This window comes from Meles meles, chromosome 3 (assembly GCF_922984935.1).
Source record: "Meles meles chromosome 3, mMelMel3.1 paternal haplotype, whole genome shotgun sequence".
NCBI lineage: Eukaryota > Metazoa > Chordata > Mammalia > Carnivora > Mustelidae > Meles > Meles meles.
Genome location: NC_060068.1, coordinates 176117835 through 176144447, shown reverse-complemented (window position 1 = coordinate 176144447; position 26613 = coordinate 176117835). Strand labels below are relative to the sequence as shown.

The 26613-nt window shown below is 49.9% G+C and overlaps 1 protein-coding gene across 1 annotated transcript in view; it reads left to right on the top strand.

Annotated features, from left to right (window-relative positions):
• The first annotated feature begins 461 nt into the window (after positions 1-461).
• The window catches only part of ANKRD33B (ankyrin repeat domain 33B), a 77217-nt gene continuing 51065 nt past the window's right edge, over positions 462-26613 (top strand). Inside the window, exon 1 of the mRNA XM_046000302.1 lies at positions 462-933. Coding sequence (XP_045856258.1) covers positions 580-933 — 354 coding nt within the window. The 5' untranslated portion in view covers positions 462-579. The remainder of the gene's footprint in view (positions 934-26613) is intronic.

Here is a 26613-nt window from a genome sequence, read left to right as displayed (position 1 = left end):
GCCTGACGCCCTGGGCGGTGCCGGGCCCCGGGGGGTTGGCGGCTCCCCACGCCGGGAGCAGGCTCAGCTCGCGGCGACCCCCGACCCCCACCCTCGCCCTCATCCCCGGGGCCGCCGAGGGGAGGGCGGGGCCGCTCGCCGCGGGAGACACAGGCGCCAGGGTTCTCCGGTTACTGCTTCTAGTTCTCCGCGCGGGCATCGCTCCGCTCCGGGGCAGGGCGGCCGGGTGCGCGGGCCCCGCGGCGCCGAGGACTCGCTCGGAACTTTTGTGGGGCTCCGGGCGGGGGAACCCGCGGCGCGCGCCTCCTCCAGTGCGGCGGCCCCGCCCTCCTCCCCGCCCGGTCCCCGCCCGCGCCCGCCCGCCGCGCCCGGAAAGCCCCCGCGGCTCCTCCCACCCCCGAGGGGGCTTTCTCCAGCCTCCAGTGACTTCAGTCTCCGAGCGCAGCCGCCCGGCGCTCGTTTCCGCCAGGCTGGAGCGCGCGGAGCCCCGCTCGTCTGGGGCCGCAGGGGACGAGGGGCGGTGACCCCGGCGCACGCCCCGCGCGCCCCAGTCTCCCGGCCCGCGCCCCGGCCTCCAGCATGGTGTTGCTGGCCGGGCCCGGGCCGGAGGGCGGCGGGGGGCGCCGCGTGTCCCCGCAGACGCCGTCCCCACCCCGGGACGCTCAGGCCGGGGAGGACCCTGGCGACTACGAGGAGTACGAGGACTTCTCGTGTCTGCCCGACACCCGCAGCATCGCCTCGGACGACTCTTTCTACCCTGTCGGAGGCGAGGAGGAATACGGCACCGCGAATGCGGAGAGCGTCCCAGAGGGCGTCCCGGAGGAGGCGACCCTCCTGCGCGCCGCCTGCGCCAACGACGTGGGGCTGCTGAGGGCGCTGGTGCGGCGGGGGCCGAGCGCCGAGGAGGTGCAGGAGACCGACCGCAACGGCCGGGTAAGTTGGCGTCCCCGCCGGCTTCGGATCCCCTCCGCCCTCCCCCCCGTTCCGCGTCGCCCTGGTCCCGCGGTGACTGTGCCGCTGCCCAGCGCGCGTCTTCGTCGCCGGCTGGGCGTGCGGCGCGTGCGGAGCCCTGGGCGGCCCTGCGTCTCCCGGGTCGGTGTCGCGGTCTGGGCAGTGGCGGGGGTGGGTGGTGCGGAGCGTGGCCCGAGGTCACAGCGCCGCGGGAGACGCCGCTGGTCTCGAGTCTTCACCGCCTCCCTCTCGGTTCCCGCCCCCGAAGTCCTCCTGTCCTTGAACTCCCCCGCCCCCACCCCCGGGGCCCGCGCTCGGATCCGGGTTGGAGACCCCTCCGCGGGTCTCCAGCAGCTGGGCCCCCTCCGACCGTTATCTTCCTTGCCCGCGGGGACGAAGCCCTCTCCGGAACCCCAATTGCCTTCACCCCCCAGTCCCGCCGCTCACGCTGCCCTTGCCCTTTCTCTTGCACACCCGGAACGCGGACGGGCTCCTCCGGGCCCCCGGGAGTCCGAGTTTCCTCCCGGATCGCCCGCCCCCCTCCCGCAGCCCCCAGCTCGGCGGCGCCCGGAGGAGAGCGTGGTCTCCGACCTCGCCGCCCGCGTGGTCACCGCCCCGAGCCACGGCCGGTGGGGGCCCGGGAGCAGGGCCTGGGGGCGCGGCGGCGGTGGAGGCGCAGACACCCACCCGGTAGGGCAGGCGAGGATGGCGGGCGGTGGAGGGAGGCACGAGGGATCCATTAGTCATGTCAGGACGCAGCAGGAAACATTTTGAAAAGGAAAGAAAAAGTTGGCTTTCGAAGACTCGAGAATGCCTGGCTCGCAGAACCACCCACCAGACACTCGGGGGGCGGGGGGGACACACCGCGGAGGGACCCCAGCGGCCGAGCGCCGGTCCGTCTGTCTGGGCGGACAGCGGCAGCTGCTCCCCAGAGTGTCAGGGTCTCCGGGTCCGGTGGGATCCGCCGCCCCAGCCCCGCACAAACGGGGAGTGCAGGTGCTTTACGCTCCGGAGCCGTGGCTGACAGGACGTAGGTGGTTGAACTGGGGAACTCGGGGACCCTGTGCCTTTCGTTTATCTCTGGAGCGGGGTGGTGTGCCTTGGCCTGTGCGTTGGGCTGGGCTTAGTCATGTTGGAGCCTGCCGGATCGCTTTCTGCTTCTACACTTTGGCGCTCAACTTGACACAGCATTTGACAGCGGGGAAGGGACTGTGCTTGGTGTCGTGTGTCCCCGGGGCCTGGTGGTGGTAGAGCCCCCCTCTGGTCAGCGGTGGCTGCACCCCTTATTGCCTCTGCCCTCACCGTGGGGGGCTGCTGGGGCTGTTTTCTGCGCTGCTTTGGCTTTTGCGAAGGTGAGTTTTCACATGCAGGTGTTGGTAGAAAACCTCTCTTGACCGAGGCAGGTAGCAGGAAACCCCGCAAAGATCAGGAAGAACAGGGTGGGGGGTGGGTAGGTCCCGCGTCCTGGGCAACCTGGGGTGGGCAGAGGGGGAGCATCTTAGAGGCTCCGCCCGGCCCTGCTTTAATGATGTTTCCTTTGGGCGCCTGGGTGGCTCAGTGGATTAAGCCGCTGCCTTCGGCTGGGGTCATGATCTCAGGGTCCTGGGATCGAGCCCCACGTCGGGCTCTCTGCTCCGCAGGGAGCCTGCTTCCTCCTCTCTCTCTGCCTGCCTCTCTGCCTGCTTGTGATCTCTCTCTCTCACTGTCAAATAAATAAAATAAAATCTTTAAAAAAAAAAAAAAGTTTGGGGACTGCTGCATTCTAGCCATCTGAGCACGGTATGAACAGACGGTGGCCAGGGGGGGTTTCTGGGCTACTTCAGAAAGCCACACTCCCTCGGTATAAGGTCCGGGGAGGGCAGTGGAACTGGACAGAAGAACAGGTTCCAGCCTCTCTGCCTTGGTTTCCTAGTTGAACCTCCCAGGGTCGTGAGCATGAAACCCCCTAATGCACGTGATGCTGATGGCGCCCTGGTTAACTATCCCCTCCCGCTTTCTCGCCAGCCTCCTCCGGGCTCTGGAGAACACGTCCTCCAGGACTTTTCCCTTCTGCTGGGCAAAGCTCCTTTTCTCTCTGCCTTTCGCCCTTGATTGCAGAGTCCCTTTGTTTCTCTGTGTAGGGTCTCATGCTCCCTGCTCCCCACTGAATCATGATGGAGAAATGGTACATGGCTGGCAAAGGGAAGACTCCGGGGCTCTTGTATCTTCCGACTGGAAGGAGCAAGTCCTGTGTTCTGTGCTTTGGTGGGGGCGCGGTGGAGGCCAGAGCTTCTCTTCTTCCCAGTTCCTAGATTCTGTTGACCAAACAGCCTCCATCTTCCTATAAAGACTGCGAATAAAATGTTGTAAAGGGCCAGTGCATGACCCGTGGCAAATGGGGCAAAGTGTCATTGCAGACTTAGTTCTTGAAGACCTGTTGTGTGCTAGGCAACGGTCAGGTGCTGTAGGAGACGGGAGAGAAATCCAACAGTCCTTGCTTTTGAGAGTCGACCTTTTGTTTGAGGTGAGAACTCAGTAATAGTTCCTGGTGCTTAGAGAGGAAGACTGCCCGGTGCTTAGAACGGGTTCAGGGCTTGAGAGTGGTCATTTGAGAGAGTAGCTGACATTTGACCAAGATGTAGAGAAGATAATGCAGGGGAAAGCGATCCAGGTAGAGAGATCAGCAAGTGCAAAGGCCCTGAGGCATAAACCCTTAGGGCCTGATTTATAAGCTTCTCACAGTTAGGGATAGTCACAACTTTACAGAAAGCCTTAGTGGGAAGTCTGGTGGAGCAGAGGGTACTTGCTCCATCAACAAAGTGCAGCTCACAGGTCCTGCCCACAGCAAGCTTCCTAGGAGAAAAATGTCTCTAAAGGCTTTGAAAGGATTTCTGGATACATTTGTTGAGCTAATCATCTCGGGTCAGTTGAGAAGACAGTTCTGCCTGAGCTGACAGATGTTTCATCCGCTTTGAGTAACTAAGGCTCAGATGTGTCTTGTTTAAGAAAATGTGTTCTTTCCTGGCTCCTGAGATGGGTGGGATCTTGGATGTGGCTCAGCATCCAATTTTCTTCTAAAATATTTATTGCTCTAAAAGGATTGCATAATTTAATATGCAACATGTAAATATTTGTCAGACAGTTCTCTCCAGTAACATTCAAAGTGTGCTCTGGCTGTCATTTAGATTTACGGTTGTTTTGTTCCTTCTGACTTGGGGACGGTGAAAGCTGCCATGATTCTTTTTCTTAATTCTTCTCTTCCTCTTATTATCTCCCGAGATTCACCTCTATGGCCGTGGCAGCTCTGGAGACAGGACTGAAACCAAGAGGACGCGTTTGTGCTGCTTCCACTGTTGTAGAAAGGCAGTTCAGATGTCAGACGGCTCTTGAACCAAACTAGGTCCAATTACGCTAAATTTAAAATATTGCCCTCCTTTCTTGATGCATTCTTCTTGTGCATGGTCAAGTTCGAGGGGCTCTCCAGAGGCCCTGCCCCCCAAGGCCCCGCCCCCGAGGCCCCGCCCCCCAGGTGCTCTCTAGGCTGAGCCCAGCCCACACCACACACCCAGCTTGGGGGTGTCTCTCTTTACTTGTGGGGGGGGTGGCGCTTAATTTTTTAGAGATTTGCAGCAGTTACCGTGACCTTTATCTTGACACACACGAGAAAAAAAAATTGGTGTTTGGTTTTTGTTTTTGTTTTTTTCGAATGCCTCAGGAGGATTGATAAGCTTTGGAATCCCCTTTCCCTAAAATGAGAAATCAGGTTGTTGGGAATCCACACCCTGCCCTTTGCCTTCCCCAGGCCTCCCGCGTCGTGCACTGTGTGTGCTTAGAACGGGGCTGGAAATCATGATGGAAAGTGAGTTCTGGTCTCCGTAGATTTGAGGGCCATCAAGCCTGGGGAGCTTGTGGGCAGGGAGCTTGACTCTGCTACTTGGGATGTATGTTAGTGTGTTATTTCTGATGTGTGGGGGAGGGATGAGGAAGGGAGAATGAGCGGATTAGACGGAGCCCGGGGGCGGGAGTGGAGTAGGCGTCTGCTGAAGCCTACAGGCCGGGTGACAGATGTCTGTCTGCTTCTCCTCCCCGTGGACCACGGTGGGCGTAGGGGCGTCCCTCTGGGTCCAGCAGCGGTAGAGAGGCCCATGCATTTTTTTTATTAAAAGGACTTAATTTTTAAAAAATATTTTATTTATTTGACAGAAATCACAGGTAGGCAGAGAGGCAGGCAGGCATAGAGAGAGGGCGGGAAGCAGGCTCCCTGCTGAGCAGAGAGCCCAATGCGGGCCTGATCCCAGGACCCAGAGATCATGACCAGAGCCGAAGGCAGAGGCTCAACCAACTGAGCCACCCAGGTGCCCTAAAGGTCTTAATTTTTTAAGGACAGTTTGAGATTCACGGCAAAGTGGAGAGTAACATACAGAGATTTCCATCTACCTCCTGCCCCAACAGGTGCACAGGCTCCCCCGTGGCCTACAAGTGCAAGCAGAGCTGTGCATTTGCTGTAGCTGATGAGCCCACATGGACACATTACCCCCGTGTCCGTGGTTTATACTCGTGTTCACTCTTGGTCTTGGACATCGTGTGGCTTTGGACAGGTGTTAGTGACGTGTGTCTCCCATTATAATACCGCTAAGGGTATCCCATGTGTTTCTCATAGAGTGTGGCAGGTCTCTTTGGCCACAGCTGTGCCAGATACCAAGTAACTGTGAAATCTCCAGGGTGTGGACAGCAGTAAGGGTGGCCCAGCAACGCTGATCCTAGCTGGGCGGTCATTCGGCTGGAGTCGGCTGCCGGTGGCAGGACCGGGAAGGTCTTGTCTGGGGTGACTCTGACCCGGTGGCTTCTCTTCCTCCAGCAGGCTGGCCTGGGCTTGTTCTCCAGGGAAGGATAAGGGTTTCAAGAGGTTCATGGTCACTTCCACTGACCAAAGCCACAAGGCCAAGCCCTGATATGCCCTCTTAAGGGGGAGTTTGCTTTTGTTCATAAAAGGATATTATTCCCCTAAAATGCTGAGCACTTGTTTATTTTCAATTTAGTTTCACGAAGGAACATTGCAGGTGGGTACCTGAGTAGAGGGTACCGAAAGCCTTCGCGTTCTGACCGTCCAGCATCAGGAAGCCACCCGCTCCTGAAGGTCTGTTTTCATTTTCTCTGGAAAGGGTGTTTTTTAATGCCACTTTTTGTATGTTTTTATGGATGAACATTTCAGAAATTTAGGAAGACCATTGCCATAGGATTTTAAAGATATATTTATTTTAGAGAGATAAAGAGAGAGACAGAGCATGGAGGGGAGAGACAGAGGGAGAGAGAACAGCCTTAAGCAGACGACCCCATTGAACGGGGAGCCTGACCTGACCTGAGAAACGGAAACAGAGACCAAGAGTTGGATGCCCAACCGACTGAGCCACCCAGGTGCTCCCATTGTCAGGGATTTTATTTTTAAGATTTTATTTATTTATTTGACAGAGATCACAAGTAGGCAGGTATGCAGAGAGAGAGAAGGAAGCAGGCTCCCCACCTAGCAGAGAGCTCGATGCAGGCTCAATCCCAGGATCCTGGGACCATGACCTGAGCGGAAGGCAGAGGCTTAACCCACTGAGCCACCCAGGTACCCCTTACTTTTTTTTTTTAAGATTTCATTTTGTCAGGGGATTTTGGAGATTATTTTTCTCCCACGTTTTTGTAGTAGAACAAAGTGGGGCTCAGAGGAGAGGGGATCTAGGGCTTCGGGAGAGCTGGGCTCCGCAGGGACCCCAGGGCTGCTCCTGCTGCTCCGTTGAACCCGACTGGGCTTCTCCAAGGGGCTTCTGAGCTTTCTACCCTCGCCGCCTCCCGTCTGTGTGCGAGAAATGCGGGAGTGGTTGCGTGATTTTGAGCATCTGATTTCTTTTCCATCCTGTGCTTGTAAAGGAAGATGAGGGAGAAGTGTTATAGAAATCAGGGTCTGTGAACTCTTGGAATATCATTATTCATATGACATTTACATCAATTTAATAGGCAAAGTATTCAAAGCGATTCTGCGTGGCAGCTTGGGCTACATGTGGCTGTGACCTAGGGAACGCTCCTCTAAGTGCTATTTAACTAATAGTTAATCACTAAAATCCAGGCCGTTAGGTCAATAACTCTTTAAGGCTGATAGGATAATGCAGATTTTCTCTTCTTCCCAGGTCCATATGGTAATGTCTGTTTTTCTAGGGAAGTGTCCTATTTTTTCCCAAGGTTTAAAGGTCACTAGTCTGAAGTTCTCTTTCTAATGTTTGTTGTTAACTGTCTTATATCCCGTTTTTCTGTATTTTTGAGTTTGTGCTGTTTCTCTTTGGTGACAAATACGGAAAATACCTATCCAGTCAGTCCTGTCGGAGAGTCAACTTTTGCTGTGGATCCGCTTCTGTACTCTGTCATCAATTTCTGCTTTTTTGAAAAATTATTTCCTACCTTGGCTCTATTCTACCTAGAATTTTTCTCTTCAAGTATCAGTTTTGCCTTTTCCCCAGGTTTGGTACGCAGTGTTTTCTCATTGTTCTGTTCTAATTTACCTTAGGATTTCTTTTCTCCTTTTTTGGGGGACCTAGACATTATTTAGAATTACATGTAACATTTTAAAAATGTGTATTTTGAGCTTTATTATATAAATTTAAAAAACCTGATTCAGGGGGCATCTGAGTGGCTCAGTGGGTTAAGCCTCTGCCTTCAGCTCAGGTCATGATCCCAGTGTCCTGGGATCAAGCCCCGCATCCGGCTCTCTGCTCAGTGGGGAGCCTGCTTCCTCCTCTCTCTGCCTGTCTCTCTGCCTACTTGTGATCTCTGTCTGTCAAATAAATTAAAAAAAAAACAAAAACAAAAACAAAAAAACCTGATTCAGAGGCTATGGTCTCTCTGATACTTCTTTGAACTTTCTTGAGACTGGCCTTCCAGCCCATTATTGGGCCAGTGATTTCGAATTACAACCATCTGATATTCTGTGATTTCTCCAAGTGAGTCAAACAGTTTCCGTACGTAAGATGAAATGTAATTCCTTTTAATTAAAAGAAATAAGGTTGTCGTTAAGCTCTTAAAATATGTGATCAAAGAAAACATGTTTCATTCAAGATAATTGGGATGTACTTTTTTTAGACAGCTTACTGGAATGCTGGTATAGGTATGGTGTGTGTGTGTGTGTGTGTGTGTGTGTGTGTGTGTTCGTTCTCAGGAGGTCAGATTTTAAGATGAATTAGGATGTTAAGAGTCCTTGATGTCATTCAGTGTGTATATACATAAAAGAGACTGTTTTCAAGCAGTGTTCTTACATTTGAAAGGCCTTCGAAGGTGAATTTTACTTATTTCTACCAAGTCAGAGAGGAAATGAAGGTAGATGTGAAATCCCCAGTTACAGTCGGCTTGGTGGCCAGATGGGATTGGAGCCGCGGGATTGAGAGCAATTTCAAAGGAACAAAAACAGATGTATGCTTCCCAAGGCGTATTTATGTCAGCTCTGAATAAGTTCAGTCCAAAGTAGGCAAAGTGATGGGCTATGGAGTCAAGCATTTCTCTCCGGCTTCTGCCTCTGGGATTTAACTGACTCTTGGACTAGATACCACACTGCCGAGCGAGGGCAATTCCAGCTGAGAGAGGCAGGGGCAGGAGGTGGGGAGGAGGCAGGAGCCGTGTTTTAGGGGGCCGCCTAGGACAGGCCGATAAGTGAATTTACCGTAGTCCATTTTCTGAGACAAAGATAGGTTCGTGAAGTTGGTTTATACCTAAGGAAGTGAGGGGAATTAGGCCGCTGAAAAGAAGTCCATCTCAAAGGATTAGATGCTGGATGAGTCCGTTGGTGTAACATTTTTGGACTAAGACAGTTGTAACGATGAAGCACAGCTTATAGGTTGCTGGGGTTGGGGTTTCGGGGAGAGGAGGAGTGGGTGCTCCCCTAATGGGGTAGCAGGAGGGGGCCTGTGGTGATGGCTAGCCCTGCGTCCAGACTGCGGTGGTCTACATGTCTACACGACATGTCTACACGACAGAGGACCACTCGGCCACCTAGCACCCAGCAAGCTCTGGATGGCAACAATGCCATTTCGTGGCACTTGCCCTGTAATCATGTAAGATGTTGACCCTGGGGTGGAAAGCCGGAATGGATAGCTTCCTGTAGGTCTGTGGCTATTCCAAAATCACAAGTGTCAAATGAAGGAAGGCAACTCTTAGAAATGGTTAAGATGGAAATACTTTATGTTTGTTTTACCACCATGAAAAATTGGAAAATGAAATGAAGGCACGTGTTACCTTTTACCTGTAGCCTTACCACCATGAACAGATGGACTCATAGAAATGAAAGCAGGTTCAGACCTGGCTAATAGGTTGGGAATGGCACCTGCTGGGAATAGGACATGCTTGAACCACTGCCACCGTGCACTGTCATCCCTGAGAGCTTTTCCCAAGTACGGGATCCCAGGCCCTCCCCCAGACCTACCGGACCGCAGTCTGTACTTTACGCAGCTCTGAGGTGATTGGCACATACCCTTGTTTGAAGAGCTCTGGGACTTGTCTTAGAAAACAAGTTTTGGTGGCCCCAGAAGGCAGGCTCAGGCTGGTTACGTGGTCCTGGGCAAGTCACATGATCTTTTGCTCCTGCATGTCCTCTACATTCCCATCTATAAAATGGGAATGCTTACTGTGAGGCTAAAAGACTGGGCAGAGTACATCAGTAACTTCTGTATTCAGCGTGCCACACCGGAGGCCCTCGGTAAGCGGAACTGTTGTTTCCGGGACGAATTAATCTCAAGGTGGTTTCGAGTCCTGCTATTTGAATTTTAAACAAGGGAAAAGGTGGAAGCAAGAGAAAGGCATGTCTCCTTGGTCAGGGCTCTTTTTTTTTTTTTTAAGATTTTATTGATTTATTTGACAGAGATCACAAGTAGGCAGAGAGGCAGGCAGAGAGAGAGAGGGGGAAGCAGGCTCCCTGCTGAGCAGAGAGCCCGATGTGGGACTCGATCCCAGGACCCTGAGATCATGACCTAAGCCAAAGGCAGAGGCTTAACCCACTGAGCCACCCAGGTGCCCCTGCTTGGTGAGGACTCTTGTGACCACAAGAATTTGTTGAGAGAAGAGCTCCTGTTGAGTGTTTATACTCAACAAAAGTGGCATTTGGGGGGGCAGTTCGAGGAAGGGAAAGATGGTGCAGACTCTGGGCATTGGGACAAGCTTTTTTCTTTCTTCAGTGTTTTTCCTTGAGTCCAAGTTCATGCAGAGAGTGCTGGAGTCGAAGCCCTGGCCTGTCCTGGGACGTCCCCCAGACTAACCTGCCGTGATGTTCTGTCAACGAGCCATGGTCGGGTGGTGGATTCCCGGAGTTTCCTTCCCTTTCTACTTGTCCTTGACCTTGTGGAGCCTGTGCTCCCAAGGGCCTGGCCCTGCCCCCTCCTGTCAGGAGGGTCAGTCTGTACGGCTTCCAGACGCTGGGCATGGAGCCTACTTAAAAAACAAAAAATAATAAATGGAAGCAGAAGGGACTGCAGTCATGTGCTAAAGACAGCAGTGGTGACTCAGCTCCTAGGTCGGATAGTCTGCGGAGTGAGTTAGGCCTTTTCTCTTTGTTCTTAGATCATGGGTGGGTATCTAGGAAATGAAAGCTAGTTACTGCTGCTCCAGGCTACCCTGGACGCCGCCGGGGAGACGTGGAAGCCAGGTTAGAGCCGCGGAGTCCTGCCGACGCTGGGGGATGCGTCTCCCCGTGGTCTGTCATGCTTCACTGGCCCAGGTCTTTGGGGGGCCTGTCTCACCTGCTGCGGAAAGGGACATCAGAGGCACCGAGGAGGAGGGGAAGGAGCAGCTCTGGGGCTTCTTGTCATCTGCACGTCCTCCTTTGTCGAAAGGTGCGCTGGGACAGGCCGCGTCTGAGGTCTCCAGGCTCATCCTCCATGCTCCGCGGTGGGTGGAGAGGCCGCTCTCCGCAGGCACCCAATGGCCCTAGAGGGATATCAGCTCGCTCTGCTCTGCCCAGGTTTTCCCGCGGTGGCACTGCAAATCCTGCATCCTGGGAAACCCCTGGGCCCCGGGCAGACTGAGATGGTCGCTCACCCTACCTGGGAAGAAGGCACTCGTGGGTCGGGGCCACATACCAGGTGTCACGTAAGAGGAGCCCAAAGGTCTGCGGGACCACAGATTTCCTCCTTCGGCAGTATCTGGAATTCTTCCTTTGGAGGAAAGCTGCGGTTTTAATTTATATTTTGGGGGAGGCGGGGATTGCCGCTGGGAAGGCAGCACTTGCTTAAATTTAGTCGCTTAGACTTGTTTTGTTTTAAATACGCTCTGTGCCCAGCCTGGGGTTTGAACCCGTGACCCCAGATCGAGTTGCATGCTCCACTGACTGAGCCAGCCAGGTGCCCCTAGACTGGGTTATTTTTAAAAATTTTTTATTCTTTTTTAAGTCATACCAGATATCTGTCACCCAGATGGGACACATGGCAGGTGTGTCTTCTTGACGGTGCTTTTGGGAGGCAGGGGAGCCCCTGGGCCTTGGGGAGGTCCTAGAGAGGAGGGTTGAATCTCCATTGCCTTATGTGAAAAGGAATAAATACATTTTTCTAAAAAAATTCAGTTACTTAAAATGCACCGTGAACTCTCCGGCAAATTTGAAATTTTCTTTGGTGTAAACATTTAAATCCATTGGTTTTAGAATGAGGTACAAGTGTATTGAGTTATTAAAAAAAAAAAAAGGAAACCCCCATCTTCTTTGTTAAAAGCAATGTCTTACAGTGATTCTGCTAATAATTTTATCGGTTCCCCAAATACTTAAGAGGCTGCTGACGTATTTTGAAAGGTTCCCTAATGTTACTTTAGTGCAGGAGTCCTTTGAACCTAACCTAACCTAAAAATTCATTGTTAACCATTTGTTTGCATCTCGCAGTTTCCATCTACCTGTTTGCAAATGGCTTGATTTGGACCCAAGAGTTTTAGCAAATGCATAGAGACTGTTTCCTTATCAGTAACGTGCACACTTTAGAAAAAAGTCTCCAGAAAAATGGAAAAAGCTCATTTTTCAAAGAAATGGCTATTCCCGAATGTTTGCTGTTAAAACATGTTGGACTCCTATTTGAACTCCTGTGACCGAACACCGTGGACAGTGTGACCTACACACACCAGCATTCACTGCTCGTGGTCCCGGAGGCTTGAAGTCCAAGATGAGGCGCTGGCGGGATGGGTGCCCGGTGAGGTCCTGCCTCCCGGCTCTGCTGGCTCAGGGCGGGCAGTCTTCTTACTTGTTCTCACGTGGGAGAAGGGGCAGGCGCTCTCTGGCACGTCTTTTATCGGGACACTCATCAAGGGCCTCCACCCTCCTGATCTAATCACACCCTGAAGATTTCCTAATACATGAAATCCCGAAGAATTTTAAAAAATGCATTTAAAATATTTTCCCCCCTTGCAGGAGAGCTGGGTTATTTGTGTAATATGTGACTACAGCTGCTTCTGCCTGGCTTCCACTCCAAAAAAGCCTGGGATGTTCTCCTGGAGAATGGTTGGGTTCACATCTAGATGATCTCCATCTCTGAAAGGATAAAATTCTGTAATTCTGTGATGTAAAAAAAAAAATGTTTACATGAGTAAAAATTAAATAATGACGTTGTCCCAGAATGTCCAGGAATAGAAAAAAATTCTAAAAGAGAAAGCTAATTGAAGCCTTGAAAGTTGTAAGCGATGGGAAATCCCCCAAATGCGGACTAAAAGGAAGCCATCTGAAGGGGAGAGTGAAGAAAAGAGAACATTCTAGCAACAGCTGCGTCGATAAGTCATTCTCGTACCATTCAGTTCTTCCCCTTAGAGTGGACAATTCGGTGGTTTTGGGGACGTTCACAGATATATGCAGGCGTCACCTCGGAGAGAAACCTTGTACCCTCCGGGCTGTGACCGTCTGTCCAACCCACCCCTCCAGCCCTAGGCAACCACTCATCTCCTTTAGCCACGTGCCGTATTTGTAACAGGATGTTCAAGAAAGAACTAGATCCTTGTCATTTTGTGACTGTATGTCTTGACCTTTTGCCCCATAAAGGACTCCAACTTTCATTCCACCGCAGGAAGTGCCCCGTGCAAGACGGGGTGACTGGTGCAGGCTCTGCCTTCAAGTGCCTCACGGTACGTTTCCTAGGACTTACGATGTACGGGAGGAGTTCGGGTTTCACACGAGTGTGCCAAGCCCTGCACACGACCCCATTTCACACGGAGCATCAAGCCCGACTGACCTCTTGGTCCGCCCTTCTTGGTCTTGCTGACCTGTCATAGTGAGGTCCGCGAAGTGTGGCCGCAGCCCAGCAGCGTCAGCGGCACCTGGGGACGCGCTCCAGACTGCCTGAATCCGAAATTCTGGGGTGGGGTTGCCCTGTGTTCCACCACCCACCAGGGGACCCCGATGCTCACTCCCGAGAACCACTGTGGGTGGCGCGGGCCTCTTCTGGGCCGTGTCGGTTCATCCTGGGCGGTTCCTCTCCTGCCGCAGCAGGTCCTCACGCACGACTTGGGAGAGAAGAGGGAGCTGGCTTTTGTCAAGCTTGTCCGGCCCCGCCCCCTTGCTTCCTCCGGCCTCAGGGATAGCTGTGAGGCTGGCTGGGCTCGTTTTGCCCTTGACTGGTCTGGGGACAGGGGGGCAGGGGAAGTGGTTCGGTAAAGGCCAAGGACACTCTGACGCACAGCCTCCGCCCCTCCCCTCTGGGCACGGAGCCCCCCCACCCCTGGGCACGGAGCCCCTCCCCCCCCCCACCCCCTCCGACTCTTGCCCATTGCTGCCCACGTGGCCTCTCCCATCTGGCCCTCTCTGCTGGTCTTTCTCTCCTTGTTACATCATATTGGGAACCCTCCTCATAAACAACGGGATAAAATCCCAAAGCAAACAGGTCCCAGACTCACTTGCCAGTGGGTTGGGTCTGACAGTCTCCTGCAGCCCTCTGTTTCCCAAGGCCGGAGGCATGTGGGGCGGACAGTTTTGTAGCCGACTCCCAGGGCCCTGCCAAGGCTGTGGGGGCTGTTCTGCCTTCCCTCCCCCGCTGTGTCCCCCCAACTCCCTTTGGCTTTGCAGCTCTCCCTCTGGCTCTGTTTTCTGTTGTTGTGAAAACATGCATTCCGAGGGGCTGGTCCCATCCCCTGGAGTTCTTATTTCTTTACCCACAGCCACCCACAGAAACTGCCCCGTGCTCCCCAGCATTTTGGGCACTGCTGTCAAAGTTGGGAATGACCTCGCTCCGGGGAGGAAGGTGGAGGATGGCAGGCCCGTGCCAGGGGCAGGGTGGCGCACAGCTCCGCTGGGTTTCAGAGCCCCAGATATTAGCCATCTGCTGCCTGAGTCTGACAGTGGCCTGACCTTGGGACCCCCCAGATGCCTTGAGCCCCCAAGAAGTGCTCTGCAGCGGGGGTCATCCACACTGAGGCCACCTCCTTGGACCCCATGGGTTTCTTTCAAAGATTTTATTTATTAGACAGACAGAGATCATAAGCAGGCAGAGAGAGAGAGAGAGGAGGAAGCAGGCTCCCTGTTGAGCAGAGAGCCCGATGTGGGGTTTGATCCCAGGATCCTGAGATCATGACCTGAGCCGAAGGCAGAGGCTTTAATCCACTGAGCTACCCAGATGCCCCGACCCCATGGGTTTCTTTTCCAGTGCTCACTTCCTGGTCTCACCTGGACTTACTGATTTCCTTTTTTTTTTTTTGGCCCATTTCTTGAGCTTCTTTCCATGGGTTTGTCTCTCTACTCCCTGGGGTGGTGATTTTTATGCATTAATTGGATGAGGCTATAGCACCAAGTTACTTAATTGCACACAGTCTCTGTGAGCTGTGAAGGTACTTCGTGGATGTGGTTACCAGCTGCAACTGTTAAGGAGATGACCACCGTGAACATAGGTGGGCTGAGTTCAATCAGTTGAAGGCCTTCAAAACGAAAACTTGACCATTTTCCTGGAGCAGGAGGAATTCTGCCTCGAGACAAGCATCAGCTCCTGCCCGAATTTCCAGCTTCCCAGCTCCTGTGCTTGTATGACGGGCTCCTTAAAATACATCTCTGTGTGTCTGTATCCCCTGCTGGTTCTCTCTGGAGAGCCCTGACTCACACATCACCTTAGGAGTATTGCCGCCCGGTAGAGCCCCTCCAGCTTGTTCTGCTGATGCCAGCTCTCAGCCCCGGACAGCTCTCCCAAGAGTCACACTTGCATTGAGATCATCTGCAGGATGTTCCTGTGCCAGCCCTCGCCCAGCATCTCCTTGACATGTTTGAAACACAGTGCGTCACCGCCCTCCAGCATTTGGCAGTGTTGCTGCTTCCTCCGGGGCTGCTTTCGTGGGTGCGCACCCTGTGCAGTACCCAGGGCCTCTTGCTTCCACAGGCCCCCTGTTTGGTGTCAGGCTTTGCTGTGGCTGCCTGGAAAGTCTTAATGATTTGGAACCAGGGCCCAGGATTTTCATTTTGCACGCAGGCTGCGAATTCCGGAGCCGGCTCTGGATGTCGCCAGGGGTTTGGTGCCCCTGGTTGTAACCCTAGAGGCAGCTTCCCCCATCTCCTGCATCTAGTCACTTTCTAAATAGTGGACAGTCCCGTGCTGGTCTCCCACTTTCCTTTGGGGTCACACTGCCGTCTTCCGGGGCTTTGTGACATCCCCCAGAAACAGATGCTGGATTTCCTCTCTGGTCCCCCCACGTCCCCCACCACTCCCTACCCCTGCGGCATCTTGCCACTTCCGCTCTGTTCTGCCACTGCGTCCCAATTTGTGTCCATACTTGTGGCTTTTAATATAGTAGCAGCATTTCCAAAGCTCTCCCTTCAAGTTCTCCTACTAGAAGGCTCCAAATGCCTGATTTTCTCCTGTTTCCCGTTGTGTCAGTAAGGTGACTGAACGGGGTGACTTGCTGTCCCCCCAGCCCTGGCAGATCCTTACTGCCCCTGGATGCCCCCACTTCTCCTCCCTCTACCGCAGGGCGGTCTCAGGTGGCCCCTTTGCTGGGATCTTTCTTCCGTGCCTCCTCTCGGGGTGGCTTCTCTCTGGGTTCTCAGCACGGTTTGCAGCTCATTTTTAGGACGGTTTTCTCTCTCGGCTTGCTGGGCTCCGTGTCCTCACCGCGTCCTCCGTGTCAGGGTCGGTGTCGTTCAGTGTATGTCCTCTTCAGCCCGGCAGAGGTTGGCGGCCATAGTAGGTGGTTTGTATCTGCCTCTTGAATAAGACTGGGGAGCCGTGTCTAGCTGTCCGTCCTATACCTTGATTCTGAAATACGTACAACTACAGTTTCAGGTCATACACTCCAGTTTTTAGTCTGCTTGGAGGCGATTTTTGTAGGTGGTTGAAGATAAGGATCCAATGTCATTTTTGCGCATGTGGATATCCAGTTTCCCTGGTGTCACTTAACGGAGAGACTGTCTTTTCCCCTTCGCATGTGTTGTCGGTGCCCTTGTTGAAAATCAGTCGACTCACCGAGCTTGAATTTTTTTCCGGGCTCTGTTCTCTCTCTCTGCTGATCTGGGCACCTGTTTTTGTGCTGAAACATACCGTTTGCATTACTCTCACTTTGTAATAACATTTGAAATCAGGGAGTGTGATGTCTTCTTTCTCAGGACTGCTTCTGGGGTCTTCCGTGGTTCCATACAAAATTGAGAATTTTTTTTTTCTATTTCTGTTAAAAAGGCCGTTGGAATCGGGATTGCGCTGAGTCTGCATACTGCTTTGGGTAGTGAGAATATTTTAATGACATGAATCCATGAACACAGGATATCTTTCTGTTTCTTTGTAGTTTCTTTCATCCATTTTTATAGTTTTCAATGTACAGACCTTTCACTTCCTTGGTTAAATTTATTCTGATGCAATTTATTCTTTCTGATGCTATCGTAAGTGCGATTGTTTTCTGGATTGGGCTGAAGCAGTGTGACTCATCTTTGCACGTTGATTTTGTATCTGGAAACTTTACCAAACTCATTTATTAGTTCTAACAGTTTTTTTTTTTTTTCTATGTATAGGATTATGTCATCTGCAGAGATCATCATCTTTTTCTTTCTGATTTGGAAGCATTTTATTTCTTTTTCTTGTCTGATTGCTCTTGCTACTATTTCCAGGACTGTGTCAAGTAGAAATGGCGAGAGTGGGCGTCCTTGACTGGTTCCTGACCTTAGAGGAAAGCTTCTAATTTCCCCCTTTGATGAGGATGTTACCTGTGGGCTTTTCACAAATGGTCTCAGGTCTGTTGAGGCTTCTCTACCTCCACCAAGGCAACAGACTTGGCCTTATTGACAGTTGGGCCCAGGTAGTACTTTGTTGTGGGGATTGTCTGGTGCCCTACATGATGCTGAGTGGCGTCCCTGCCCTCTGCCCACTACATACCAGTAGGAACCTTCTCCTCCCCCTGTAGTTGGGACAACCGGAAATGTCCCCAGACATTGACAAATGTTCTTTCAGGGAACAGAATCACTCCCCAACGGACGATCTCTGAGCTAGAGAGTAAGGCGAGCATGTGGGTACCTTACGGTGTGTGGAGAAGTTCCCGAGGTCGTACAAGAATCTATAGTATTTGGCACACCTGGTTGCTCTCCTCTGCCTCTTACTCACCAAATGTCTTGTCCGGTGTTTTTAAACTTCACACGGCTTCATTGGAAAATCGTGTTTCCCGGCTCCTGCGAGCTGCATCTCGTCCATCAAACGAGGAGAGCCCGTCGCTGCTGCCCTCAGCCCTGTGAGCACTCCTTCGTCTCTCCGTTGGAGTGTCTGCTGTTGTACGACTCTTGCCGTTACACTTCATTTTCCTCTTGGAAAATACTCATAATAGGACAAGTTGTGCTCTTAAAACTGTAATATGAGGAGATGAGCGGCAAGACGCATGACGCATCCACTCAAATTTCACAGAGTTTGCCTTTCGTGATGATCTATACCCGGGGCTGGGAGGATGTCTGGAGGCGGCCGCCACATGCTCGTGGAAGCTTGATTGATAATGAAGCTAACGAGGAGCCAGAGATGACCCACTTCATGCCTGGCAAGACTTCGCGATGTGCATTCTATCAAGTAAATTGCGCGTTTGGTTTTGATTTCAAGGGAATTTTTATTAACTAATAACACTTGGAGCAAACACTGGGCTGCAGTTCGTCCTTAAAAGAAAACAAAACTATAAAAACTATTTGTGTGAAATAAGCTTCTTGATTTTGGTTCTTGAGTTTTGAGGTTACCTTCTTTTCATTTTAATGGATTCGTTGATTTAGCAAATATTTATTGAACGGGCTGCAGTCCGCCCTGTTCTGGGGACTGGAGGGCGGAACACAGAAGACTGAAATCCTTACTCAGACAGAGCTCCCGTACTTTTGGGGGAGAGAAACAATATACAAGACCGTCAAGTAAAAGGCATAAAATCCCTAGCATGGGGTGTGTGCTGAGGAGAAATGGGAAAGCAAGCAGGGCATGAGCGCACACGTCCAGAACTTGCCCTCCTCACAGAGGAGAGAACCTTTAAGTAAAGCCTGGGAAGAAGTGAAAGTCTTGCGGTGCTGCTGTCTAGGGGAAGAGCAGCCGCAAGAACAAAGGGCTGTGAGGTGGGAACACCTGGAATGTTCTGGAACAGCCAGGAGGCCAGAGGGGCAAGAGCAGAATGAAGTGGGGGGCTGGCAGGAGAGGTCGGAAGGGACAAAGCGCTGTGAGGTGGGAACACCTTGAATGTTCTGGAAAAGCCAGGAGGCCAGAAGGGCAAGAGCAGAATGAAGCCGGGGGGTGGGGGGGCTGGCAGGAGAGGTCGGAAGGGACTGGTGAGCTCCCTTAACGAGAGAAGGCCATCCTTGGACAACTAGAGTTCGAGGGGCAGGAGAAGGAGACCCAGCTGGACTCAGAAGTGAGTCTGAGTAAGGTCCTGTGAGGCTCTTGCCTTCAGGACTGCTTGTGGTGAGCGCGTCTGGTCCATCACACTTGGCGGGCTCAGCGTCCTTGCAAAAGTCCTGGGACAGAATCACGCATCCCCCAGAGGCATATTGGGTCAGCAGCCACAGTCCCCAGATGTGGTACTAGGTTTCCAGATCTGTCTCTGGGCTGCCCACTGATGTCCTGACCTCCCAAGTCTGGGAGGTCATTTCCCTCTGACGCAGAAGTTCAAAACTGGGATGATGTGGGTCTGTGGCGCGCCAGGCTTTCCCTCTTGGGGCAGGAGACCCCGAGAGAACCCCGAGATCTGGAATGCTTCTTCTGGGGTGCTTGCGGCTGCTTTCTTCCTCCTAGTGCTCATACAGTTCCTAACGACATTTAGGCCCACAGAATGGTTCTCATCCTGCGTTTTCGTGCTCCGTTTTTTTGCGCATGATCTTAATGTGCAGTTTAGGAACTTGCTAGGTCTTCTAACTGCCAGAGCAGTTGCGATGGGGAAAGATTTTTCTACAGCGGGGTGGGCCTTTTGCAATACATTCAGGTTGACCAAGAACTCACTCACGTGCTTCCCGGCCCAGCAGCAGTTATGTGCGCAGAGATCGGAGGCTCTTTTGCTGAATTTCAAGGTGCAGTCAGGTTGGAGAACATGAAGTCTTCATGGTGGCAGAATGTTTCTAATTTTACTGATTCCTGAAGATCCTTCTGAAGAGTTTGACTTTCCCTGTGAATGGTCACACTGCCCTCGGATCTTCACTCCTTTACTCTGATATATTAACAGTAATATTTGTTAGATTCTTTTTTCTGCTTCCAGTATAAATATTTAGGGGTGGAAAATGAAAACAAAACAAGAAAGAGCCAAGTACAAAGAAGAAAATATAAATGATTACCACTGGTACCGGGAGATAATGAAGTTAATGTTTGACTCGAACTCTTTATCTGTCTCTCTGTCTATCTATCCCTCGAAAGTTTGTCCTATAAATACAGTTTTGGATCCTGCTTTTTTCACTTATAAATATACTCTGAGCTCATTTCTGTTGACAGTACTTTATAGAGTCTTGATTTTTTAAATTTTTTTTTAATTAATTTTTTTGAGATTTTATTTATTTGACAGACAGAGATCACAAGCAGGCAGAGAGGCAGGCAGAGAGAGAGGGGGAAGCAGACTCCCTGCTGAGCAGAGAGACCGATGCGGGACTGGATTCCAGGACTCTGAGATCATGACCTGAGCCGAAGGCAGAGGCTTAACCTACTGAGCCACCCAGGCGCCCCTGGAATCTTGATTTTTTAAAAGTGATTCCTGCATACATCGTTGTTTATTTAATCATCTGTTGGGCATTTTTGTTGTTTCCGAAATTCTTCTGTTTATAATAATGCTCTGATGAGTGGATGTCTTAGTATATCTTTTACTGGCACTCGGAGCATTGCTTTTTAGGTCAAGTTTTAGGAGGTGTATTATAGAGTTTAAGATAAGTATGAGCCTTTGAAAGGTCATCTGGCTTTCTAGGAAGACAACTGATTTCTCCTTCCACCAGCAGGGTTATTACGAAATGGCCTGTTTCGCTGGATCCTTGCGACACTGCACATTAATTATTCAAAACATCGAAATGGGTGTGTTGGTCTTTGAAAGATTCAAGTCTTGCATTTTTATTGTAAAATATTCAGCTAACATAGAAAGGCAAAATGCCAAAGATGAAACTCTCTGATCTAGAGATAATTAAATGTTTCAGGTATGACTTCATAGTCATTTAATATAATATGGGACATGTAATCTGCTTTTTTCCTTAGCAGCTTATTGAGGACATCTTTCCATGCCAGCAAGCACATGTCATTATTTTTATTGCTGCAATGTATTCTATTTTCTGTACATTTTCATTTATTTAGTTTATGACTTCCTGGTGGACATCCTGGAGATGATTTCTAGTTTGTCCCTTAGAGCAATGCAGCAGTTTATAAATACATTTCCATATATCTATATATCTATATCTGATTTTAAGGAAATTGATAGGTCATTGATAGGTCTTGAGTTTGGGTGCACACGGTGGGTTCTCTTATTTTCATGAAAAATTCTGCCTCTGCCTGGAGCACGGATAGACTTCTGTTTCCGTAGCATTACATCTGGTCATTCTAATTGCTCTGGCCCCGTTGGCCATCCATGTTAAGACCCACGGCATATGGGTTTCCCTTTGCAGTGAGACTCGAAATATTCGAAATAGAGCCTCCTCCACCAAGCCGAGTCTTAGAGGGAAGACGACATCGACAAGAGCCACGGCCCACTTGCAGCGGATGGATCGTGTGAGCAAGTAGACATTTGTCAGAAGCCGCTGGAATTTGGGGCTTGCTCGTCACTGCCACACAACCTAGCCTATCCTGACTGGTGTGGCACATAATCACAACTTGCCTTCTAGAGAGAGTGAACCTGCCTATGTTCATTAGCAAGATGGCAGAATACCTCTCCTTTCATAGTTTGCCAATGCTAGTTGTTTTCACTCATTTTAATCTTCCCTAAGTCATGGTAAAAAAGCAACATACCGCACTTTAACGTGCGTGTCTTTGATGATTAGTGAGGTTGAAACGTGTCTCATATCATTGCCTTCTCTGCCCATTTTTTGGGAACAGTCTGTGTTTTCTTCTTGAGTTCTAAGAATTTTTAAAAAATGCCAAAGTTGTTATTCTTTGTCTGGCATATGTTCCACATTCTTCTTCCAGTTCGTATTTATTTTTTAAATCTGCTTCAGAGTTTATAAAATTTCTTAAATACATGGCTTGGTATCTTTTGTCAGTTTGGGAATGCCCTCTGTGCCGTCTTGTCAAATACTGTCTCATTTTCTTTTCCTTCCCATTGTGTGACACAGATTGACAAATATTAGACCTTTTCCACTCTGCTCCATGGGATGGTTATGTGGTTTTTTTCCCCTTCTTTTTCCATCCTTGTTTTCCTGTCTGGTCGTTTTTGGTTCACCCATCTTCCAGTTCACTAATTCTCTGTGTATCCTGTTCTGTGAGCTGATTAGCTCACTAATTAATTATTAATTAACAAGAACTTAATTAGTTCACTAATTCTCTGTTTATCCTATTCTGCTTCTTAGCTCCTTTTAATTTGTTTTTTATTTATTTTAAAAGATTTTATTTATTTGAGAGAGTAAGAGAGCATGAGAGTGAGCCTTAGCTGGGGAGTGGGGCAGAGAGAGAGGGAGAAGCAGGCTTTCCAACTCGGGGCTTCATCCCAGGACTCTGAGATCATGACTTGAGCCAAAGGCAGATGCGTAACCGACTGAGCCACCCAGGCGCACCTTAACTCATTTTTAAATTCTCAGTTTCAGTTATTCTATATTTTATTTCCAAAATTTTAATTTGATTCTTTTTTTTTTTACAGATTCTAATTCTCTGCTAAAACTTCACATTTCTCATTATTTTCTGCTACATATTAATCACAGTTACTGTAAAGTGATCATTTGTAATATCTGTATTTCCTTGAGTTTTTTTTTTTTTAAAGATTTTATTCATTTATTTGGCAGAGACAGATCACAAGTAGGCAGAGAGGCAGGCAGAGAGAGAGGAGGAAGCAGGCTCCCTGCCGAGCAGAGAGTCCAAGGTGGGGCTCCATCCCAGGTCTCTGGGATCATGACCTGAGCCAAACGCAGAGGATTTAACTGACTGACCAGGTGCCCCTCGAGTTGTTTTTTTATGGTCTCTTTTCCTTTTGGTCCTCTCTCCTGATACATTTGGTAATTTTTTTTTTTTTTTTAATGGTAGACACCGAATGTGAAAAATGGAAGTAGCTTTAAATGGTGTTATCTTCCCCCAGAGAGGATTTAATTTGTTCCTGGCAGACAGAGTGGGCGGATGAAAGCAGGCCAGGTTGTGGTCTTTGTGAGGTCTGGTCTATTTCTGGCTTGCCCCACTCCAGGGACGTGGAGCCCTTTGGGCTTGCTATAGGAAACGTGGCATGTTTAACAGGCCTGTCTTCCCGGGCAGGCCATGAACTCCGATTTGGTCTCCTTACCCCCCCGAGACTGCCATAGACTTTGCGTAATGCCTCTGATCAGTAACTACCGCTCTCGGCTTGGTGTCTTGGTCTCTCAGCCGTTAGGAAACCTGCAGATACTGGGAGGGGACAACCGTGAGGATAGAAGCTTGTCTCGGGGCTTTTCCCTTCTTTCCGGGATACACAGCCTGCAAGTCCTGATTGTTTTGGAAGTCGGATGCTTCCAGATAGATATTTTTGAGAAAATTCAATTTTACTTGTGTTCTCAGTGGCGGAGTAGCTGTGATTGAATTTAGCCGTTCCTAGCTGAAGGTGAACGTTCCTGTCCTTTGTCTTTTTACTTTGTGTTCCTGTTGTTTTGCTGAAGAGCTGCCGATTTTTGTATAGTCAGATTTATCTGTCTTTTTCTTTATGGTTTCTGGCTTTGCTATTGTGCTTCAAAATGCTTTTCTAAAGCCAAGTTTGTAGAAATCGTCATCTAAATTTTCTCCCAGTGTTTTTTTGGTCGTATATTTAATGATTCATTTTGGCATAAGCCACGAGGTAAAGCTCCAATCTTATTTTCCCCCATATGGCTCGGGCATTTATCCAACACCATTAACTGAGTAATCCGTCTTCTGTGAATAACTGAAATATAATCTTTTTTGTTAAGTACATGGTGTCTCATTAATATTTTAATTTTCACTACTTTGCTTACTAGTGAGGTTATCCGTATTTCACATATATTTATTGACTTTGTTTTCTTCTGATTTTTTGTTCTTTATTGATTATTTAATGCTGACATTCAATGCATTTCTGTTGATAGTTAAATAATCTCATTCATTTTGGTGGTTGTTTTTAAATTTCTTTTTAATTTTGCTTATGATTTTATAAATGTAAATGAATATTACGTTTTCCTGTAAAGTAAACTTACATTTTATTTATTTTGTTCATTGTTACTACGTTTTCGAAGCCTTTCCTTGTCTTGTGATCAAGGATGTTAACTATGTTAGGATGTCATTATGTATATGTATACTTTTGCCCTTAATTTTTTAGTCCTTTTTATCTGTGTTCTGATATATGGTATATGTGTGAATACTTTGCCTGCTTAATAGTCAGCTTTCCCAACAGTGTTGGTTAAATAATCCATCCATTCTCCATATTATTTCTTTAACATGCCTCGACCTTTGAAGACAAGAGTCTTATTCTGTGCCATCTGTCGTTTTACTTTTTCCGATTAACGTACTTTTTTTAAAAAAAGTTTTTATTTATTTATTTGACAGAGAGAGAGAGAGAGAAAGAACAAGCAGGGGGAGAGGCAGCCAGAGAGAGAGGGAGAAGCAGACTTCACGCTGAGTAGGGAGCCTGATGCGGGGCTCAATCCCAGGACCCTGAGACCATGACCTGAGCTGAAGCCAGAGGCTTTAACCCACTGAGCCACCCAGGCGCCCCTTAATGAACTTTTTAATTTTTGTTAAGATTTTATTCTCTTCCTCCTGTTTTTGATTTTGTTTTTATACCGAGGTGTAATCGACATGTAATATTACATGAGTTTCGGGTGTCCAGTGTGGTGATTTGATGTTTACACACTGTGACGTCACCACCACAATAACTCCAGTTAACATCCAGCAGCCCACAGAGCTGCAGCTTTTCCCCTTGTGACGAGAACTTTTAAAATCCACCATTAACAACGAGCGACTTTCAAATACGCAACACGGTATCGTTAATCATTGTCACTGTGCCGGACATGACATTCCCCTGGCTCGTTTATTTTATAACCGGAAGTTTATACCTTTTGACCCCCTACACCCATTTTTTTAAAGTTGTACGTTTATCAGCTAGAAGATATTCTTGCCAGTGGACGCACCCCGGACCTTTTCTTTTGTCCGCTTTCTGGAAGGGGTCGCTTTGAATCGTTCCCGCTTCGTTGTTTTCTGGCGGTCACCTCCCTGCTGATGGACGGCTCACTGCTAATGGGTGTCTCGATTTACCCATTTGGAACAATGTTAATGATTCCCTGCCATGACAGATGGCGGCTGACAAGACTGCTCCCCTCCGATCAGACACACCCACCCATAGTTTTTCATATTTATTGTTCTAGTGCCCTATTGTTCTGTGTTCTCAGCCTGTCTGGTGATGCCTGGGCATGTCCCCAACCAGAGCCCGTGTTGTACTGGGTCGACCCTTGTGGTTCTTCCTGTGATTGCAAGAAGCCCTCAGCAATCAGTGATCATCAGGGAACTTTGAAATCTGGGATTGGGTGCAGGGAAGGCAGGGAGGGAGGGTCAGAAGGAGGAAAGGAAGAGAGAGAGGGAGAGGGAAGGAGGGGGTGGAGGGAGGGAGAGAAGGAAAGCGCTGGAAAGAGGCTGTGGGGAGGAGGGAGAGCACTCACGGACCCATGGTTCTGCATTTATGGGGGTTGATGGTGGGGCCTAGGGTTTGGGGGGTTCTGTCTTTATTGGTGAATTTAAAACACAAAGTGGGAATTAGGGCGCAGGAGGGGGGAAGCAAGCAGCCCGGCCATCTGGAGTTATCTAGGTCACCCACGGCTTTCTAAACTGGGGAACATGCGGGGTGGGGCAGCGGGGTTCCTTATCTAGTTGAATAACTCGCCCCGGGTTTAAGATGGAGGTCTTGGAAGTGGGTGCCTCGAGAATTAAAAGCTTAATGTCAGGCGCTTAGAATTGAAAAAGCTCATTGTCGGGCACCTACACCGCACGCCAGAGTATCTTTCATTTCGACCTTGATTTCTTTGCCGTAGTTCTAGTCGGTATTTCTGGACTCGTGTTAGGGAATGACGTTCCCAACCTCTCCCTGACATCCTCTCCCCATGCCCACCTCTCGTTTTGTCCTCATGATGTTTCTGCTGGCGAGATGAATAGCGTTTTCTCCCGTCTGTAATTATGTCTCTGTCTCGACTTTACCTGCGGTTGGATTCCCGCAGGCGCAAGCCCGTAGCACTACTGTTCTCTAACGAGCGAGCTGCTGTCCTTGCAGGATCAGCCGGAGCGCTAGACCACCTTTCCTTCTTCCTTAAGTTTTACAGCATACGTTGACTGTCTACTTCCTTTTCAGTTTTGTAATGCTTTAGCTAATCGACTCATTAAACTCTTAAAAACAAAAACAAAAACAAGACTGGTCTTAGCTTTTATTCCTTCACTGTTGGAGCTGGAATGTCGCGTAGGCTTTTGTTCTGGACATGGTTTCAGGTATGAAAACTTTCCAGGTGGGGAGACCTCTCTGCCTCCCATTCGGGTTCTGCTGTGAGCCTGAACCTGCTCGAAAAAGTAAAGTCCTTGGAACCAGTGACAACAGAATTCTGCGGCTGGCTGTTTGGAGCGTTCGATCTGTCTGTGAGTGCTGGTTTTGGGAAGTCTGAGAGGCACCCCTAACTCTACATTATATAGAGCTCCAAGTAGCAAGGATTAGAGATGCCCCGCATTCCTGATACTCCTGTAGGGAACGGGGATCTCTGAGCAGACGGGTGGGCGAAGGCAGAAGGACCCTGCTCAGAGCTGGGGTTGCCGGGGACTAACAGAAAGCCTGGGTGAGTGTGGGGGGGGGGAGGCCCTCCCCTGTTACTGATAAAGGGGTCTCTTTGAAGGCCTTCGTTGCCCAGGTGGTGTGTTTCTTTGGGGTGTGTTTGTGTCTCAAGACTTCACTTGCAGAGGATATATCCTATTCATTTCCCTGATCATCTGTGTTTTGCCATTTATGAAAAGTTGAGGTTGCGGCCGGCTGGGAGAAGAAAAGCTAAACGAGGGACCGGGCATCTTGACGATTTTCGTGCGGGGCACGGCTGGATCTTAGTTTTGCAGATGCCGCACACGATACCTGCTTCTGTGGGAACAGGTGTCACTGACACGGTGCCGACTGGGGCTA